Raw genomic sequence first — 18,435 nt, 5'->3', positions numbered from 1 at the left:
TGCTGCGGGGTGGTGACGAGAGTTAAACTGTCAGGGGATTCGGGTCAGGGGCAGATTTGCAGGGGAAATCCAGTGTAAACCCAGGCAGGAAATGTCAGTGACCCATGGGCTGATTTCTCTCTCTCTCCTTTCATTGGCTCGTTCCCCCGTTTTATTTACCCTTCTCGGCCCCGGCCCCCGCCCCTTCTCGCACCCCGGATCAGGGCCGAACCCACCTGCCTGAGCCCAGCTCGACGGCTGCAGCCGGGCACTGCTGTGCCCCGGGGTGAAAGTAGGTGACACGTTCATTCCTTCCCTGTGTCCTCCTTTCTCCCCTCCTTCGTTTCCCCCTTCCCGCTCCGTGGCTTTTCCCCTCTGCCCTACCCGCAGCCTGCTCCGAATCCCCTTGGCCGGAGTCCCTTTTCTGTGCTCTGATCTCTCCCCCACCGGGAGCGGGGCCCAGGCCAGCCGGGGTGGGGTGATCCTGTCTGCCCTGGGGTGGCCCCCAAGGAACTCTTGTTCGAAGGAGAAAAACCAGCCCCTGCTGGCGAGTGGTTCCCTGGTTCCTTCCCCTCCCCATTAAACGTTTCCACCTATTTCCAGCTCCCAGCCGGCTCCTGGCCGTGGACTGCAGCCCCCTCACTTTCCCGACTCGTTCCCCCCATGGGATCAGGTCGCCTGCTCGGCCGGTCTGCGGCTCGCGCTCAGGCAGGTTTTCCGATCCCAGGGTCATTCCACTGGCTCTTCTCTGACCCCTCTCCGGTTTGTCAGCGTCCTCCCCCCTAGAGCCCACTCCCCTCCTCGAAGTGGGCCCAGGAGTCTGGATTCCCCCGTTCTAACCCCAGACCCCACTGCGAGTCCTAGCCCAGCGTGCTCTCTGCCGTTTCCACCAAGGAGGCTATTAATGAGCATGTTCCGCCCGCTCTTGGAGCGGGAACAAAACCCCAGGGTAGCGTGGCCAGGTTTGCTGCAACCTGGAGGATCTGGCTGCTCAGCTTGGTTTTGGGGTCCCAGCATGAGCTGCGACCCCCCCCCCCCGCCTCAGCCTCCCTCCTCCCCAGGGTCCTTTGTGGACCTGGCACCCCCCCCGGCCTGGTCTGCTGATGGCCATGAAGCGCCCCCCTGGAGCCCTCTCCTTCAGCTGCAGTCCCCGTGTTGCACCCTCGCTGTGCTCCACCCCAGAGCAGCCGCGGCCTGTGTTCACGGGTCCCCTGCAGTTACAGCCTGCGGGGAGGTAGCCAGCAAGACCCCCTGGCCGTGCCCCCTCTGGATTCTGGGGGGGGGGGATTCTCCTCCCCCCTGAAATCATGGGGCTCCCCCCCTTCACCGTCAGCAGCCTCCTTGGCGGAGCCAGGCCGCTGCTTTGGTTAAGGAGCCTAATCGCTTTGATGAAATGATTGTATTTGCCTGTCGGCTCCGTGTGCATCTCCTGCCCTAACCCGTCTGCCTGCCCCCTTTCCAACCTCCTCCCACTTTCACACCACGCCCCCTGACCCTCCCAGCCCGGGCGCGGCCCCTCGGTGCAGGCTGGGGGGACCCTGCTGAACACCCCCGTTCCTCAGGCCCTGTAGCGAAAAATGAAGTTGCACCCCAATGGCCCATTCCTCACGCTCCCCAAGCCCAGCCAGTGACGTGACTGGCTGCGGGGAACGGGATTTATTCTTTTATGCTCGCACCTTGTGGCAAACCCCCCCACCCCGAAAACCCCCAGCAGGCAGTGGAGAGAGATCTGCATGACTTAATAACTCGTGGGGGTGTTGGGCTCAGGCTAGACCCCAGCCGCTGTCCCGCCAGGCTGAGAGCAGCACCCCCAGCTCGACTCCCCGCAGCCCTGCCCCATCTTTCCCAGCCACGGTGGGGGTGTCGGACCCATGAGCCACAAGTGGTCCAGGCCTCCCAGCCACGGTGGGGGTGTCGGACCCATGAGCCACAAGTGGTCCAGGCCCAGCCCAGCAGGACTCAGCCTGGGCTGGCCGAAAAGCAAAGCCGGCCCCCGGCCCCCACCCTGGGGCTCTGCACTGAAACAACCCAGCCAGCTGGGCCGTGACATTTCACATCTGCCCAGTGGATTTAGCCGCGTGACTCCAGTTAATTTCTGCGGTGGGGGGGCAGGCTCAATCTGCTGCCTGGGTTTGAAAAATCTGTCTGGAGCAGTTCTCCGCTCGCAATCCCCCCTGCCGTTTTCAGGGGTGCTGCGAAGGTTAATGCTCTTCCAGTTGCTACAGCATTGTAGATACAGGGACCTGTCTCCGGGACCTGAGATGCAGCCACCTCTGGGGTGGGGCACGGGGACTTTGTGCAGGGACCCCTCACCCAATGCTTAGATGCAGCTGCCTCTGGGGTGGAGTGGGGCACGGGCTGTTCATACATGGATCCCTCACTCTGCACTGAGATGCAGCCATCTCGAGTGGGGCACGTGTATTTCAAGTTCTGCTTGTTTCATGTGTGTTTAGCTGGGTTCTTTGTCTAATCTTGGCTGTTTACGCACTCGTGCGTGACCTAAACTGCTGTAAACGTGACCACCAAGCGCTAAGGAATCGGCTGTGAGTAGATTGTGTTGAAGCCGGCCCAGGGGCCTCCCGAAATGCGCTGGGGTCCGTGCGCGGCCCAGGGGCCTCCTGAAATGCGCTGGGGGGCCGGGTGCGCCCTGCAGGCCGGGCACCCCGCTCTGGCCCAGGGCTGGGCTGTCGCAGTGGGAAGGGAAGGGTTGGCTCAAATGCAGCAGACAGGTTTTTAACCCCAAGCTTTCTGTGGGGTGCGGGGTTTAGAAAACCTGGCCTGAGAGGGGCGGGGCGGGGTGGGGGGGCTGCTATCCTGGGAGTGGCACCAGCCTGAACCAATTTAGGGCCAAATTCTCCTGCTGACACTAGTGTGAACCTAGACTAGCTTCTGAGCGCAGTTCAGCTGCTCTAATTTGCTTTCTGTTGCTGACTCACAGCCGCTGGGGGCCTGGCCCCATTGACTCCAACGGGAGCGACGCTGATTCCCAGCCGCTGGGGGCCTGGCCCCGTTTGCTCAAGCTCAGCGCTGCTGTACCGTGCGAGCAGACCCGTTAAACCCACCCAGCCGTGCCTCTTGAAAGCACCAGCCGGCACCAAGCCACTATTTCCCCTGGCTGAGCAGGGGCTTCGCTGTCTCTCTCCCGATCTCCGGTGAGCGGGGAGGGAGGAGTGGGATGGGGGAGCACCGGGGTGGGGTGGATCTTCGCGGTTTCCCCGCTGTCAGAGCAGAGCTGGTGAGCCAGCCAGCCACGCCGTCTCCTGGGGAAGTTTTCCGCGTGAGCGGGGATCAAGGGAACATTTAAGGCTTTCACTGAAAAAGCCAGAGCAGGGCTGGTGAGGGCCCACCAAGCTGGGGTGGAGCTGCAGGGCCGCTCAGACGCTCTGGGCCCGACGGGAGAGCCTGCAGCCAGTGGGGCAGGACCACGGCTGCATCCCCCCACAGCGGAGAGCGCGGGGGACTTACTTGGCTGCCGCAGGATGGAAGCGGCTGCATCCTGCTTCGTTTGAGGATGAATTGTCTCAACCGTGAGATTGGAGGGTTGGAGGGAGAAACTGAGGCACCAAGAGGGGGAGGGATTTGCTGAGGTCAGACAGGGAGTCGGGTAGAGAACACAGGAGTCCTGGCTCCTCAACCCCCCCTGCTCTAACCACAGGACCCCATGCCCCTTCCACAGCCAGGGATAGAACCCAGGTGTCCTGGCTTCCAGCTCTTCCCCCTCCTGTAACCCACTAGCCCTAACCCCCCAGCTGTGGATTGAACCCAGGTGTCCTGGCTTCCAGCCTCCACCCTGTAACCCACTAGACCTCTCTCCCCTGAAGCTAGGGATTGAATCCAGGAGTCCTGCTCCCAGCCCCCTGGCTCCAGGAGATAACCCACGGCCTCTCTATGGGCCTACACCCCCTGGGGGCAGTGGGAAAGCAGCACCCCCGCCTGGGGCATTAACCCTTCCCCTCCCCGCTGGGGCTGACCCCTTGCTGCCCAGCAGATGCGGGCAAAGTGGATGGGGCCTTTACTGGGTAGGGCGCCCCCGTTGGACTGATCGCAACCCTGAGTGGAAGGCTGGGGGGCGGGGGACATACAAAATGGGGATACAGTTTGGGGGTGCAGTGAAGGAGGAAGGAAGGAAGTGGGTCTGGTCGGTCACCACGAACCAAGCTCCCAAACCCTGCTCCTGGTGAACCCAGGCGTCCGGGCCCATGTCTCTGGTGGCGGGGGAGGGAACTGCTAGTCCAATTCTCTCTGCTGGCCTCCATCCCCGCGGCGCTGGGCTCGGGCGTGTGCAGGGAGCCCGCGGCAGCTGGGCCGGCCCCCGTCTGTCCGTCCCCCGGGGGCGCTAGGGGGGGCCCTTGTCGGACAGGTAAGCGATGAGCACCACCACGGCCCCAATGTAGGTGCAGACACCGAGCAGGATGGAGAGCACGGCCAGCGCGAAGGTCCGACGCGAGGCCGCCCGCGCCCCCGGGAAATCGCCCTCCGCCGAGGCCTTGTTGGTCTGGGGGAGGGGAGAGCCGGTTAGAGGGGGGAGGAGGAATCCCCTGAGACCTCCCCCCCTCGAGACACCCCCCCATGGATAACCCCACCCCTGGCTAGATACCCCATGACGCCCCACACACACCTCCCGTATGCTTCAGATCCCCCCGCCATCTGCCCCCTGCCCCGCCGGGTACCCTGATCCAGCCCCAGCCTGGGCTCCAGTCCACAGCTGGGTACCCTGAGACACCCCCCGCCCCATTCCCAGGCCAGATCCTCTCACCCCATCGGCCCTATGTGCCACGCAGTGCCCCTTCTGCCCTGACCCCCCCAAGCTCTGGGGATGGGGGGGCCGGGGGTGGGCACTGTGACAGTGCCCTGTGTGGGGTTGGGGGCCCCCTGAGGGACTGGACCAGTTTTGGGGGGGCAGAGGAAGTTATGCAAATATCTCCCATAATGTATGCAAATTGTCCAGATTTTACTGCAGGGGGGGGGAGGGGAGGGGCTAGGTGGAGGCCCAGCAAACTCGTCTCCCGGGTGGGCCGCTCCTGTCCCTGCCCCGCTCACCTTCTGGGACAGGTGGAAGGCGGCGATGCCCAGGGGCCAGAAGCAGCAGAGCATGGAGAACACGGCCAGGCCCAGGTGATCCTGCGGCAGCATCAGGCCGAAGTCGCTGTCGCTCTCACTCTCGCTCGCCGAGTCGTTCTGGGGGGGGGATGTGGGGGGGGGGGGGGAATCCAGATCAGGGGGTGGGGGGAGTGCGCTCCCCTGGCCGCCAGGGTTGACCCCAGGAGTCCTGGCTCCCAGCCCCCTGCTCTGGCTACTAGCCCCCACTCCACTCCCAGAGCTGGGGAGAGAACCCAGGAGTCCTGGCTCCCAGCCCCCTGCTCTGACTACTAGCCCCCACTCCACTCCCAGAGCTGGGGAGAGAACCCAGGAGTCCTGGCTCCCAGCTACACCTCTGCATCAGTGGAGCAGAGCTCTGAACCCTGAGTCTAGGGCCCCTCGGCTGCAGGGCAGGGTCCCCGGGTTACGGAGCTCAGCCCTGTGGTGAGGGCCTGGTTGGACGCTCCTGGGCAGGGCCAGATTAGCCATTTGTGGGCCCCCATGTGGGCAATGGTGCATGGCGCGGTGGGGGGCGGGGTTGGTCCCCAGAGCGAGGGGCCAGCCAGGGGCAATGGGGCATGGAAGGGGTCGCCCCGCTCCGCCCAGCCCAGCGCCGGGGCACTATTTACAAACTGGCAGTTGCCAGACGCACAGTGGCCTGCCCAGCCCCGTGCTGCCAGCCTGCCCCTTCCCCTCAGGGGCGGGCCCAGGCCGCGTCACGCAGCCCCGGCCCCCCCACCCAACACCCACCAACTCCGGAGTGGCGCGATCAGCCAGGCCAGGGCCTGCCCCGGCCCGGGTCCCTCAAGACCCACTTGCCTGGAGGGGCCCAGCCAAGCCCCCCACACTGTCCCCCCCACAACTGACTGAGACTGGCCAGGCTTCTGCACCAGTCCCAGGGGCCCCACTCGTGCCATTGTAAACCCGGTACTGCTCCCCAGACCCGGCGAGCAGGGAACCCCAAAGACCCTCCGGGATAGTGTGGACTGTGACCAGCCCCACTGCAGGCCATTGATTTACTGACCGGGCTCGTGAGCCAGTCCCTGGAGCTCACGGAGCGATAGCAGGTGGCTAGTGATTCGTCCCCCAGGCCAGTGCCCTCCAGCTGCTGGCAGGGCACAGCCGGACGCCTGGGTTCCCAGCCCCCCCTCACCTCGAACTCAGGCAGCAGCTCTCCGTCCCCCACTTCGCAGCAGACCGTGTGAATGTCCTTCTCCAGGCAGAGCTTCTTGGGGCGCTCGGCCGGCTCCCCAAAAGCTGTCTCGCAGTACCCCTGCTTCCTCCAGCTGGGGGGCTCCCCGGTCTTCCATGTGGAGCCTGGGGGGGGGGCCGGCTCGGGGCTGCCCAGCGGCTCCACTGTCCTCTGCAGGGTCCCTGCGTCCAGCAGCTGCTGGGCCAGCTCGGGGGGTGGCGGGGGCAGGCGCCTCCAGCCGGGCCGAGAGAAGAAGCCGGGGTGTTCCCGCTGCGCCACCCCAGCCAGGGCGCCCCCGGAGGGTTTGGCCAGCAGCGGGCGCTGTAGTTCGTGGCTGTTCTCCATGAGGCGGGGGGGGGATCCCTGCTGCGGCAGGGCGTCCGGCGGGGTCTTGGGCTCCCAGGTCACCTGGTGGGGGGAAGTAAGGGATAAACACGATGAATCTGTAGGGGCACAAAAAAAGGAGACTCCCAGGCTGGAGCAGGAGGAGCGGCTCCCTCCGCTGGCAGCGGTGCCAGGCTGTTCTCCCCTGCGCGCGAGGAAGGGAGGAGCGTTGTCCCTATGACACACAAGGGGCAGAGCTGGCCAAGGGACCCAGGAGTCCTGGCTGCCAGCCTCCTGCACTAACCACTAGACCCCACTTCCCTCCCAGAGACCCCGGGGGCCTGGACAAAGTCCAGCTGCTCCAGGAGAGGAAGAGACATTTGGGGCGTTATTCTGCCACCTGGGGAACCCCCGCCTGGCCGAAGCAAAGAGCCCTGGGTCTTGATGCTGGGAGCCCAGGTGCCGATTAGACCATTCGTTGCAACAGTGGGTCCCTGCCTCGCCCAGCGCCTTTCGCTGGCGGCTGCCTGGAGGGGGCTGGAGCTGCTTTCGCGCAGAGTTAGACCGGCTGCTTGCAGGGGCCCCCCCAGGGAAGGGAAGCAGCGCAGAGTTGCCCATGATCTCCGGCAACCAGCCCCTGCCCCGGAGCGCACATTTCACGGGGGCCCTTCGCGCCCCCTGCAAACCAAACCTTCGGTCCAACCCTGCCGAGATGCCGCCCCCCCCTCCGCCCCCCCCCCCGGCTGCCTGCCGAGAGCCTGGATCCGCCACGTGGGCCGGGCTCTGGGTGGACGCAGAAACCTCCCCGTCCCCTAGCCGGGATACCAGGGTGGATGGGTCCCTGGGCGAGCAAGTCCTAGCCGCCCTGCCAGCCCCCCCGTCCCATGCCCCCTTCAGCCGAGGTCCTGCCCCTCTCCCGCCGCTGTTCCCGGCTGGGGCTTCTCCTCCCCGCCCGGCTGCCGGTTTTGTGCCAATCTTCTCGCTCCTGCAGCCGGCTGCCGATTTGCTCCGCCGCTTCTGGGGGGCAGGAGGGCGGGCGGGGCCCTAAGGAGCAGCCGGGCGGTGGGGTCGGGACGGCAGGAGGCGGAGGGCTCGGGGGAGGTGCGGGGAAGGACGCGCTGAGTCCTGGGGGGGGCCGGTATCTGGCGCCCGGGGGGAGCGGCACAGGGCGCTGGGATGAATTTGGCCTCCAGTCCCCGCCCGCCCAGAAGCAAACTGGTGCCGCCGCTGCGGGCTGAGGGGGAAAACTGAGTCACGGAGAGGGGAAAGGGAGGGGCCGGAGCCCCTGGTGTAAGTCAGTGGTAAACCTGCGAATGGAACCCAGGAGTCCTGCTCTAACCACTACACCCCACTCCTCTCCCCGTCCACATCTACCCAGCCCAGCTGCCCGGGTCCATGAGCTCCCATCGCTCCCCGGGGCTTTGGTGAGGGACTCGGAGCTGGGCCGGGCGGCGCTGGGGAGCCCCGGGAATCTGCGCCACCCCCTGGGGCGTGGGAAGCCGGCCGGGGGGGTGCGGGGGGGCAGGTTTCTCTCCCGCTCCCTAGGCCAGCTCCGCTGCAGACTGGCCACCGGCTCCCAGCCCCGCTTCTGTGCCCGGCGCTGCCCCCAAGCAGAGGTCGCACCCCCCTGCCCCGCACCCGCCTGTCCCCTGCCTGGCGCCCGTGGGCCGGGGCTGGTCAATCCGCGTCCCAGCCCGGCGGGGCCCCGCCAGACCCAGCTCCTTCCCGCGGGCAGAGCCCCCGGCTCCGGCCACCGGGGCAGGGGGGCCGCAGCGTCGGCCCTGGGTCTGCAAGGTGCGCTGGGTACATGGGCCGAGCTCCAGCGTGTGGCGACCCCGACGGACCCCAGCTGGGGGGCTGCCCCACGGACCCCAACGGAGCGACGGCCGACGGACCCCAGCTGGGGGGCTGCCCCAGGGACCCCAATGGAGCGACGGCCGACGGACCCCAGCTGGGGGGCTGGCCCCAGGGACCCCAACGGAGCGACGGCCGACGGACCCCAGCTGGGGGGCTGCCCCACGGACCGCACTCACAAAACAAAGGAACCCACCCGAAGCTCTGGGATCGCGGCCCCACGCCCAGCCTTGGCCCTGGGGGAGCCCAGACTTTACCTGGGGGGGCAGCCCCATTACCCCCCCCGAGTTAGTCGCTCCTATGGCAATAGGTGAGGTCGTGAATGGGGGGGCAGAGCCCCCTGTGGAGGGGCAGGAAGGAGATTTGGCTTCTCACCCCCCCGCCCCCCACGCAATCAGCTGGGAAAGACACTGACTCGTTCCCCCCCCCCGCACCGGAACCTGTGTCCCCCCCGCTAGGGACAGGGGGTGCGGCTCTGCCCCGGACCCCTTCGGATTCGGGGAGAGGTTGCGGGGGGGGCGCTGTGCTGAGCTTAGCAGCCCCCTCCCGCCTCAGTTCTGGGCCAGATCCGCAGCTGGTGTAACGAGCGTCTCCAGCGACTGACCCCAGCCATGGGTCCGGCCCCATTGACACCCGCCGGGGCCCTGCCCCCCTGCCCGGCTCCAGGGACCCCCCCTGGCCGGCTCTGCCCCCAGCACTTACCGGCACCTCAGCGCCCGCCTCCGCCCGCCGGGCCCCCGCCAGCCGCTCTGCAGCCCCCCCAAGCCTCCATCCCGGGGGGCTGCTCCGGGCCCCCGGCCCCCCCGCGGCAGGAGAGGCGAAAATCCCCCGGCCCCGCACGTCCCGCGCCCCCCGCACGGAGCCCGCAGCAGCTCCGCGATGCAGCCGCAGCCCGGCTCCGCCCCCCGCCCCCCGCAAGGGGCAGGCTCGGGGGGGCTGGGAGGGGCTGGGGGACAGGCTCGCAGAGGGGGTGGGGGGCTGGGGGTCCCCAGAAGCGCTGCCTGCTCCGGGCTCGCTCCCACGCGCCTGGGCCGGGGGCGGCGGGGGGTGGGGGGGCTGGAAAGCGGGGGGAGGCGCTGGGGGGGGGGTTGTATCACTGCTTTGTTACCAGCATTAGGGGACCTGGCGTGGCAGTGAGACCTGCCCCCACCCCCCCAATGTAGAGATGTGAGGGGTATGGGAACCAGGACTCCTGGGTTCTCTCCCCGGCTGGGGGGGCAGATGCAGGGAGCGAATTAACCGGGCTGAAGAATCGCCCTGACCGCTGACGGGGTCTCCCCGCTGAGCACCTGGGGACGGGGGGGCAGAGCCCGGGCGGTGTCATCCCATGGACCCAGCCAATGCCAGGGGGCAGGGAATCCTGCCAGCCCGGCCCTGGGCTCCCCCCTGCCCCCCAGCTCTGCCGGTGCCCCTCACTCCCGACCCGCAGCCCCCTGCTAGCCTGGCCCTGGCCCTGGCCCCCCAGCTCTGCCTGTGCCCCTCACTCCCGACCCGCAGCCCCTGCCAGCCCGGCCCTGGCCCCCCAGCTCTGCCGGTGCCCCTCACTCCCGACCCGCAGCCCCCTGTTAGCCCGGCCCTGGCCCCCCAGCTCTGCCTGTGCCCCTCACTCCCGACCCGCAGCCCCCTGTTAGCCCGGCCCTGGCCCCCCAGCTCTGCCTGTGCCCCTCACTCCCGACCCGCAGCCCCTGCCAGCCCAGCCCTGGGCTCCCCCTTCCACAGGTCGGGGGGCCCATTGCTTCCCAGTGGCCAGGGCCTTCCCTCTGGGAGGCCGCCGGCCCCAGCTGACCCAGCCAGCTCCTTGCACAAGGGCTGGCCCCGGCTTCGCGTCCCCGGCCGGCCTGTGAGCCGAGGGGCCCATGGAAGATTGAGGGGGCTGGAGAAGCAGAGCCCAGCCGGGGGCTGTAGCAGCCGGGCTCCTTCAAGAGTAACGCTCCGGGGCCTGATGAATCATTCATAGTGGGCTCCGTGCGTGGGGGGGAGGTGGGGGAGGGAAGGGAACTGGCACATGGGTGGGCTGCGGGTCGGGAGTGAGGGGCACCGGCAGAGCTGGGGGGCAGGGGGGGAGCCCAGGGCCGGGCTGGCAGGGGTTGTGGGTCGGGAGTGAGGGGCACCGGCAGAGCTGGGGGGGCCCAGGGCCGGGCTGCCAGGGGCTGCGGGTCGGGAGTGAGGGGCACCGGCAGAGCTGGGGGGCAGGGGGGAGCCCAGGGGTGGGCTGGCAGGGGCTGCGGGTCGAGAGTGAGGGGCACCGCTGGCTTGCGAGGGCAGCTTTGATGGGTCTATGTTTGGTGGCCCCTGAGGTCGCCAGGCTCTGTGGGGCAGGGCCCGTCTCCCAGAGCGTCTGAAGGCGCCACCGGGCCGAGAGCTGGAGGCCCCCCCCCTCGGTGCCAGGCGCTGCACAGACCCTGCAGAGACCCTGCAGGGGATGGGCCCTGCCCTGGGGAGTCCCTCCCCCACCTCGGGGGCATTATCGCCCTTTGCTGGGGATGCTGGGCCCAGGCCTGGCGGCGGGGGGCAGGCTGGGGGTCAGGTGGGGAGTCGCAGCCTCTGTCCAGCCCTGTGGACTCAGCAACCCCCCCCCTCCCGCGTTCTCCGTTTACCTCCCCCCAGCTCCCCTCCCCCCCTTTGCCATCTGCTGGAACTGTCACCCTCCCCCGCCCCCCCACAGCGCTGGGCAGCCACCAGCCAGCTGCTCACAGACAGGCGGGGGAGGGGGAGGGGTGGCACAAGCAATTCCCCCCCCCCCGCGTTTCCCCCCCCCCCGAGCTGCAGGTTCTGCCCCCAGGGCCCCCAGCCGAGCTGCTGGGGGTGGGGGGGTCTGGGGTAGGCTGCCCACTGCACAGCCTGCCCCCCCCCAGTTGGGCCCCCGCCCCCACCCCCCATTGCAGGGGGTGCATGGAGAGGGGAGGCAGACGGATGGTGTCTGGGGGGCTCAGCGTGACGGACGGCTGGTCTGATCCATTCTGGGGGCCCGTAACCCCCTGCCAGGCCCTCCCGGGGGGGCTTCAGCCGGCCACGGTGGCGGGAGGGGGAAGACTGGCAGCGTGGCCTAGTGGACAGGGCCCTAGACTGGCCCCCAGTCCCTGCTCTGGGTCGCGGTCTCCACAGCTGGAAAGGGGGGCTGGTGACCCCCCCGCTCCGTGAAGTGCCCGGGGAGCAGGGGAGGGAACGTGCTGGGTGGGGGGGAGAATCCATGAGCGGAAAGTAAAAGGGGCCAAGCAGCGCCGGGGGGGCCAAGGAACCGTCTCCCTCCCGCCAATGGGGTGCTGAGTTACCGAAAGGCCCCGATCTGGGTGCGAACAGCCCCCCTCCCCCAACGCCGCCTCCTCCCCACGCACGCGGAGGCGGGAGCAGCCACCAGGGACCCAGGAGTCCTGCTGCCAAACCAGCATCGCGGCAGTTATTAATAGACCTCGCTACCCAGCCCTGCCGGTGCCCCTCGCTCCCGACCCGCAGCCCCCTCCCAGCCCGGCTCTGGGCCCCCCCAGCCCTGCCGGTGCCCCTCACTCCCGACCCGCAGCCCCTGCCAGCCCGGCCCTGGGCCCCCCCAGCCTGCCGGTGCCCCTCACTCCCGACCCGCAGCCCCTGCCAGCCCGGCCCTGGGCCCCCCCAGCCTGCCGGTGCCCCTCACTCCCGACCCGCAGCCCCCTGCCAGCCCGGCCCTGGGCCCCCCCAGCCTGCCGGTGCCCCTCACTCCCGACCCGCAGCCCCCTGCCAGCCCGGCCCTGGGCCCCCCCAGCCTGCCGGTGCCCCTCACTCCCGACCCGCAGCCCCCTGCCAGCCCGGCTCTGGGCTCCCCCTGCCCCCCAGCACATGCTGGTGCCCCTCACTCCTGACCCGCAGCCCCTGCCAGCCCGGCCCTGGGCTCCCCCCGAGCCCTGCTGGTCCCTGAGCCTTTCTCCGGAGAAAAGCCCAGCCAGCGCTCCCTGCTCCGAGGCTGGCCCCGGTGTCTCTGAGCCCCAGCAATCCCACGCCCTCTGACAAGCCACCCCCTGACGCCAGGACGCAGGCCCTGGGCTGGGTTGGAACTGGCGGCCGTCCTGCCTTGGGCATCACCCCAGGGTGCGGCTGGCCAGGACTCCAGACCAGGAAGGGAACGGGGCTAACTGGGATTCATGCAGAGCGGGAATGGGCCAGGGCTCAGCCGGCTGCCCCCTCCCCCTCGCTAGCCCCCCGCCCCCTCCCAAGGCAGCTCGCAGGCTCTCTGCGCAGGGAAGCAGACGGAGGTGGGGGTAGGCGGGCGGGGGCATTAGGTGCCTCTGTTGTCTTCGCTGCACTCTGGCGTTTCAGTTTAATTGCGAGAGGCAGGAAATAATCCCAGCTCGGAGTTGGCGGGGTGGGGGCGGGCTGGCCACGGGCAGCTGGAAAGAGCCCGGCAGCCGCGCGGTGCTGGCAAGAAGGGTCAACCCGCGGGGCCAGGAGAGCGAAGCGCCCCAGGGAAGCCGGGCTGAGCGGCAGGGAGGAGCAGTGGTTAGAGCAGGGGGGCTGGGAGCCAGGACTCCTGGGTTCTCTCCCTGGCTATGGGAGGGGAGCGGGGTCTAGCGGTTAGAGCGGGGGGGGGGGGGGCTGGGAGCCAGGACTCCTGGGTTCTCTCCTCAGCTATGGGAGGGGAGCGGGGTCTAGCGGTTAGAGCGGGGGGGGGGGCTAGGAGCCAGGACTCCTGGGTTCTCTCCCTGGCTATGGGAGGGGAGCGGGGTCTAGCGGTTAGAGCAAGGGGGCAGGGAACCTGGACTCCTGGGTTCTCTCCCTGGTTCTGCCACTTATTTCCACTGTGACCTCGGGCAGGTGCCATCTCTCTCTGTGCCTCAGTTTCCCTCTCGCTCAAGGCGGTTGACCCCCTAGCACTTTCAGGTGCGAGGCAGGCTGCTGGAAGAGGTGTTTCCAGCCCCTGTCCTAGGGCCCCATGCAGGGAGCAGGTCTCCCTCCAGCTGCGTGAGTCCGAGGCCCTGCAGGGCAGGGAGGCAGGTGGGGGGCAGGGGGTCGGATATCGCCTCTGGCTGCGGCCGAGGGGGGGGTTTGTTGGTCCCACGTTGGGGGGGGCACATCGGGGGGCCTGGGATTGGTCGAGGGTTCGGCCTCCTGGGGCGAAGCGCTTTGCCTGTGGGGCCAGGGCGATGGGGAGGGGGAGCAGCCGGGGGGCGGGTTCCCCTCCCCCCCACTCTAGCTCGCCCATCAGCTATGGGCTGGCTGGGGCAGGGTCTCCCTGTCACTCCCACGATGCCCAGCCCCGCCCCCCAGCTGTCAATCTCTCTGCCCTTCCCAAGATGGCTGCCGCAGGGCTTCACCCCGCCCAGTGGAGGCGCCCCTTCCTCCCATGACCCACCCAACATGGCGCCGCCCTCACGATGGCTGTCATTTGCCGCGCTCAAGATGGCCGCGACCCTCGCCCGCTTTCCGCCTTCCTGGGCGGGGCTTCCGCCCAAACGCCGTCACGTGCCTCATCCGCCCGCCAATCCGGCTTCGGCGCTGGGCTGGGGCCCCCGCCCTCCCCGGTTGCCGTGGCAGCGGCGGGCGGGGCGCGGGAGCGGCGGCTGGAGACGAGGCCGGGGCCGGGGGGTCGCTCGCGGGTCCGTAGCGCCCGGGCAGCGAGGGGCGGGGCACGGCGGGCGTCGCGCGGTGCGCATGCGCGGGGTGGCCCCTCTTCCACCCCCCACCCCGGTGCGAGCTGAGGCGGGGGTACGCGCCGCCTCCCCGTGCGCGCCCCCGGCACGCCCCGAGCACGCGCCGCCCCAGCCCCGGGCGGGGTGTGTCCGGCGATGCAGCCACCTCTGGGGCGGGCCGGGCGGCAGCGCACAGGAACACGGAGCCGCGCGCTGGGCAGGGCCGGGAGCAGGACTCCTGGGTTCTCCCCGGCTCTGGGAGGGGGGTGATGGTTAGAGCAGGGGGGGCTGGGAGCCCGGACTCCTGGGTTCTCCCCGGCTCTGGGAGGGGGGTGATGGTTCGCGCAGGGGGGCTGGGAGCCCGGACTCCTGGGTTCTCCCCGGCTCTGGGAGGGGGGTGATGGTTCGCGCAGGGGGGGCTGGGAGCCCGGACTCCTGGGTTCTCCCCGGCTCTGGGAGGGGGGTGATGGTTCGCGCAGGGGGGCTGGGAGCCCGGACTCCTGGGTTCTCCCCGGCTTTGGGAGGGGGCTGATGGTTCGCGCAGGGGGGGCTGGGAGCCCGGACTCCTGGGTTCTCTCCCTGGCTCTGGGAGGGGGCTGATGGTTCGCGCAGGGGGGGCTGGGAGCCCGGACTCCTGGGTTCTCTCCCTGGCTCTGGGAGGGGGCTGATGGTTCGAGTAGGCGGGGCTGGGAGCCCGGACTCCTGGGTTCTCTCCCCGGCTTTGGGAGGGGGCTGATGGTTCGCGCAGGGGGGGCTGGGAGCCCGGACTCCTGGGTTCTCTCCCCGGCTTTGGGAGGGGGCTGATGGTTCGCGCAGGGGGGGCTGGGAGCCCAGACTCCTGGGTTCTCTCCCCGGCTCTGGGAGGGGGCTGATGGTTCGCGCAGGGGGGGCTGGGAGCCCGGACTCCTGGGTTCTCTCCCCGGCTCTGGGAGGGGGCTGATGGTTCGCGCAGGGGGGCTGGGAGCCCGGACTCCTGGGTTCTCTCCCCGGCTCTGGGAGGGGGCTGATGGTTCGAGCAGGGGGGGCTGGGAGCCCGGACTCCTGGGTTCTCTCCCTGGCTCTGGGAGGGGGCTGATGGTTCGAGTAGGGGGGGCTGGGAGCCCGGACTCCTGGGTTCTCTCCCTGGCTCTGGGAGGGGGCTGATGGTTCGCGCAGGGGGGGCTGGGAGCCCGGACTCCTGGGTTCTCTCCCTGGCTCTGGGAGGGGGCTGATGGTTCGAGTAGGGGGGGCTGGGAGCCCGGACTCCTGGGTTCTCTCCCTGGCTCTGGGAGGGGGCTGATGGTTCGCGCAGGGGGGGCTGGGAGCCCGGACTCCTGGGTTCTCTCCCTGGCTCTGGGAGGGGGGTGATAGTTCGAGCACGGGGGGGCTGGGAGCCCGGACTCCTGGGTTCTCCCCGGCTCTGGGTGGTGGCTGGTGGTTAGAGCAGGGGGGGCTGGGAGCCCGGACTCCTGGGATCTATTTCTAACCGCGCCCCTTGTCCTCCCCCTGCTGCAGGATCATGGCCGAAGTGCACCTCATCGGGCAGATCGTGGGAGCCAGCGGCTTCCCCCGCAGCAGCCTCTTCTGCAAGTGGGGAATCCACACAGGTCAGCCGGGGCCCCGGGCTGCCTGGGGGAAAAAGGGGCTCCGCTCGTGGGCTGGGGCAACAGGGCTGCAGAGGCCCAGAGCCTGAGCTAGTGGGCTAGAGCAGGGGGGCTGGGAGCCAGGACTCCTGGGTTCTCTCCCTGGCTCGGGGAGGGGAGTGGGGTCTGGTGGTTACAGCTGGGGGGTGGGGGAGGGCTAGGAGCCAGGACTCCTGGGTTCTCTCCTCAGCTCTCATGTGCTCCCTTCCTGAAGCCTCTGCCCCCCTCACTGACTGCGCTTCCCCCCCCAGGTGGCGCCTGGAAGCTGCTGTCCGGCCTGCGGGAGGGGCAGACGCAGGTGGATCACCCCCAGCTGGACGATGTGGCCTACTGGTCCCACCCCATCGACTTGCACTTTGCCACCAAGGGGCTGCAGGGTAAGTTTCTCCCTCCGCTGGTTCCAGCCCCGGTGTTCCCTGGACTGATGGCCCAGGAGATCCGGGGAAGGCTGCGGGTTCCAGACGGGAGCTTTGGGGGTGGGGGACAGGAAGCCCTGGCTCAGAGTGGGGCAGGGACGGGGAAGGCAGCCCTGGCTCGGGCGGGCGGGGGGTGCGTGGCAGCCCTGGCCAGGCGTGAGTTAGTTTCTCTCAGTGAAGGGAATTTGGCTCCAGTTGTGTGAGACACCAGAGGCCGTTTGTTTTCCAGTCCGTCTCCCCCGGGGCTTTTCTTCCCCTCCCTTCGGCCCCGCCGGAGCTGGGGATGGCTCTGGGGTGGGGGGCAGAGCCCGGGTGGGGCAGGTGCAGCCATACATCCCCCTGCTTCCGGAAGCGCCTTGTGTCCTCGGCTGCAGAAGTGTCCCCAGGATGGATAAACGCTCCCATCCGGCCCCAGGGCAGGACTGGCTGGCTTGGGGGGCAGGGGGCACCTGGCTTGCAGAGGGGGCTGGGCACTGACGGGTCCCCTCTCTCTTGCCGTCAGGCTGGCCCAAGCTGCACGTGCAGGTCTGGCACCAGGACCCCTTCGGGCGCCGGGAGCTGTACGGCTACGGCGTCTGCCACGTGCCCTGCAGCCCGGGCTGGCACGCGCTGGCCTGCGTCACCTGGCAGCCCCTGGGCTCGTGGCAGGAGCGGCTCTCTCAGCTCTTCGTGGGCGGGGGGCCCCAGCTGCTGAACAGCGACCTGATCTACACGGGGGCTGACCGGTACCGCCTGCAGACCACCGCCGCGGGCACCGTGCACCTGGAGCTGGGCGTGGTGCTGCGCCACTTTGCCCGCTACGGGGTGGAGTGCTAGGGAGCGGGCAGGCCCCCCGCTGCGGGGCGGGGCTCTAGGGAGCGGGCAGGCCCCCCTCCGTGGGCTGGGTGCTGTATGGACCCCCTGCCATGGGGCTGGGCTCTAGGGAGCAGGCAGGCCCCCCTCCGTGGGCTGGGTGCTATACGGACCCCCTGCCATGGGGCGGGGCTCTAGGGAGCGGGCAGGCTCCCCATCGCGGGCTGGGTGCTGTATGGACCCCCTGCCACGGGGTGGGGTGTGAGGGGTCTGCACGGATCCTGCCCCTGCTGCAGGGTCCGGGGGGGGGGCTCTGGGGAAGCCCTTGAATCCAGGGGGGTCACCGCAAAGCCTTCCCCCCTTTAACAGTGTGGACATTTCAGCTGCTTGATGGGGCTCTTTTGTAAGAACGGGGCTGGGGGGGAGTTGGGCTGGCCCAGGGGGTGGGGAAGGGGCCACGAGCTCTTTCCCCTCTGGTGGGCTGGCTTCAGTCTGTTTATGTTTCATGGGGGGGGCAGGACTTCTGGGTTCTTTCCCCCGCTCTGCCATTGACCCTGGTGACCTGGGGCTGGCCCCTGTGCCCCCTGCCCTCTGTAACATGGGGCAGCGCTGTCCGGGCAGGGTGCAGAGCCGCCGGGGGCCGGTGGGAATTGGACCCATCGCTGGCTCCATGGGGAGCGCTGGGGGCTGGCGGGGGGGAGGGAGGCCCCTCTGCCTCCTGCTCCCCAAAGCGCTCCCCCGCCCGTCTTCCCCCGTCTCTCTCCCCTGCCCCCCATTGAACAACCCCCCCTTATATAAAGATCCTTTTGCACTAACGGCTTTTCCGAGAGTTTCTCTTCTCCCCCCGCCCACCGATCGCCATGGTGACCCCTACAGCAAAAGATTATGGGGGTGTAGCTGCAGAACGGTGGGGGGGCCCGTTGATTGGGGGGGGTAGAAACAAAATCAGCGATTGCCCCCAGACGCCTGCACCGCGTTCGTTCCCGCCCCAGCCTGCCGCCCCCCAGAAGTGCCATAGCCCGTGGAACTCATTGCCACAAGGGCCGAGCGGGGTGGGCGCGCTCCGTGGGCCGAGAACAGCCAGCGGGAGGGCGACGATATCCCCGGGAGCTCGGGGAGGGGATGAGTGTCTCCTGCTCCCCCCTAGCTCGGGGGGGCAGGTGGCTCTCGGCCCGTTGGGGGGGCCCTAGCTCGCGCTTTGCCCCCTGTCCGTGTCCCCAAGGGGTCAGTGGCTGGTGCTGTTCCAGGGGCGCCCCAGCAGAGGGCGCCCCTGGCCCATGCCAGCCACGTGTGTCCCTGGATTGAGCCTGGCCGGGATGGGGCCCACGTCTGCTCCAGTTAATACCCCCCCAGCCGCCCTCCGGCTCCCTCCAGTGTGACGGACGGGCCCGGGCCCCCCCATCCGGCTGCTTGGCGTCCTCCCTTCGGAGCCTGAGTTCATCGGGGCTGAGAGACCACGAGGCCAGGCCGGGCTGGACCAGCAGGGGCTGCGGGTCGGGAGTGAGGGGCACCGGCAGAGCTGGGGTCGGGGGGAGCCCAGGGCTAGTCTAGTGGGGGGGCTGGGGGTCAGGAGTGAGGGT

General features: G+C 69.0%; 2 protein-coding genes across 6 annotated transcripts; one reads left to right on the top strand and one right to left on the bottom strand.

The window, feature by feature from the left end:
* Positions 1-2,768: 2,768 nt before the first annotated feature.
* TMEM91 (transmembrane protein 91) lies at positions 2,769-13,755 on the bottom strand. Its single transcript, XM_075122657.1, is given in 6 exon segments — positions 2,769-4,474; positions 5,020-5,157; positions 6,212-6,607; positions 6,609-6,693; positions 9,131-9,374; positions 13,749-13,755. Coding segments are annotated over 6 exon segments (1,029 nt in total). The 3' UTR covers positions 2,769-4,315.
* B9D2 (B9 domain containing 2) lies at positions 12,774-17,670 on the top strand. Of its 5 annotated transcripts, none has more exons than XM_048832811.2 (4): positions 12,774-12,895; positions 15,520-15,611; positions 15,899-16,024; positions 16,566-17,670. In XM_048832811.2, exons 2-4 carry the CDS (start codon positions 15,524-15,526, stop codon positions 16,877-16,879), a joined length of 528 nt encoding a protein of 175 aa, XP_048688768.2. In that variant the 5' UTR covers positions 12,774-12,895; positions 15,520-15,523; the 3' UTR covers positions 16,880-17,670. The 5 variants fall into 5 exon arrangements, with proteins under 5 accessions (XP_048688768.2, XP_048688770.2, XP_048688766.2 ...); XM_048832813.2 differs by lacking the exon at positions 12,774-12,895 and adding an exon at positions 13,890-13,992; XM_048832809.2 differs by lacking the exon at positions 12,774-12,895 and adding an exon at positions 14,021-14,101.
* Positions 17,671-18,435: the final 765 nt, after the last annotated feature.

Source organism: Caretta caretta, chromosome 23 (genome assembly GCF_965140235.1).
Source record: "Caretta caretta isolate rCarCar2 chromosome 23, rCarCar1.hap1, whole genome shotgun sequence".
Taxonomy (NCBI): Eukaryota; Metazoa; Chordata; order Testudines; family Cheloniidae; genus Caretta; species Caretta caretta.
The sequence above is the reverse complement of the archived record's forward strand: the minus strand, read 5'-3'. Positions and strand labels throughout refer to the sequence as shown.

Coding starts and splice junctions, on each gene's coding strand:
- B9D2 (XM_048832811.2), top strand. CDS start 15,524: ATGGCCGAAGTGCACCTCATCGGGCAGATCGTGGGAGCCAGCGGCTTC. Junction 15,612..15,898: donor CAAGTGGGGAATCCACACAG/GTCAGCCGGGGC, acceptor TTCCCCCCCCAG/GTGGCGCCTGGAAGCTGCTG. Junction 16,025..16,565: donor TGCCACCAAGGGGCTGCAGG/GTAAGTTTCTCC, acceptor TCTTGCCGTCAG/GCTGGCCCAAGCTGCACGTG.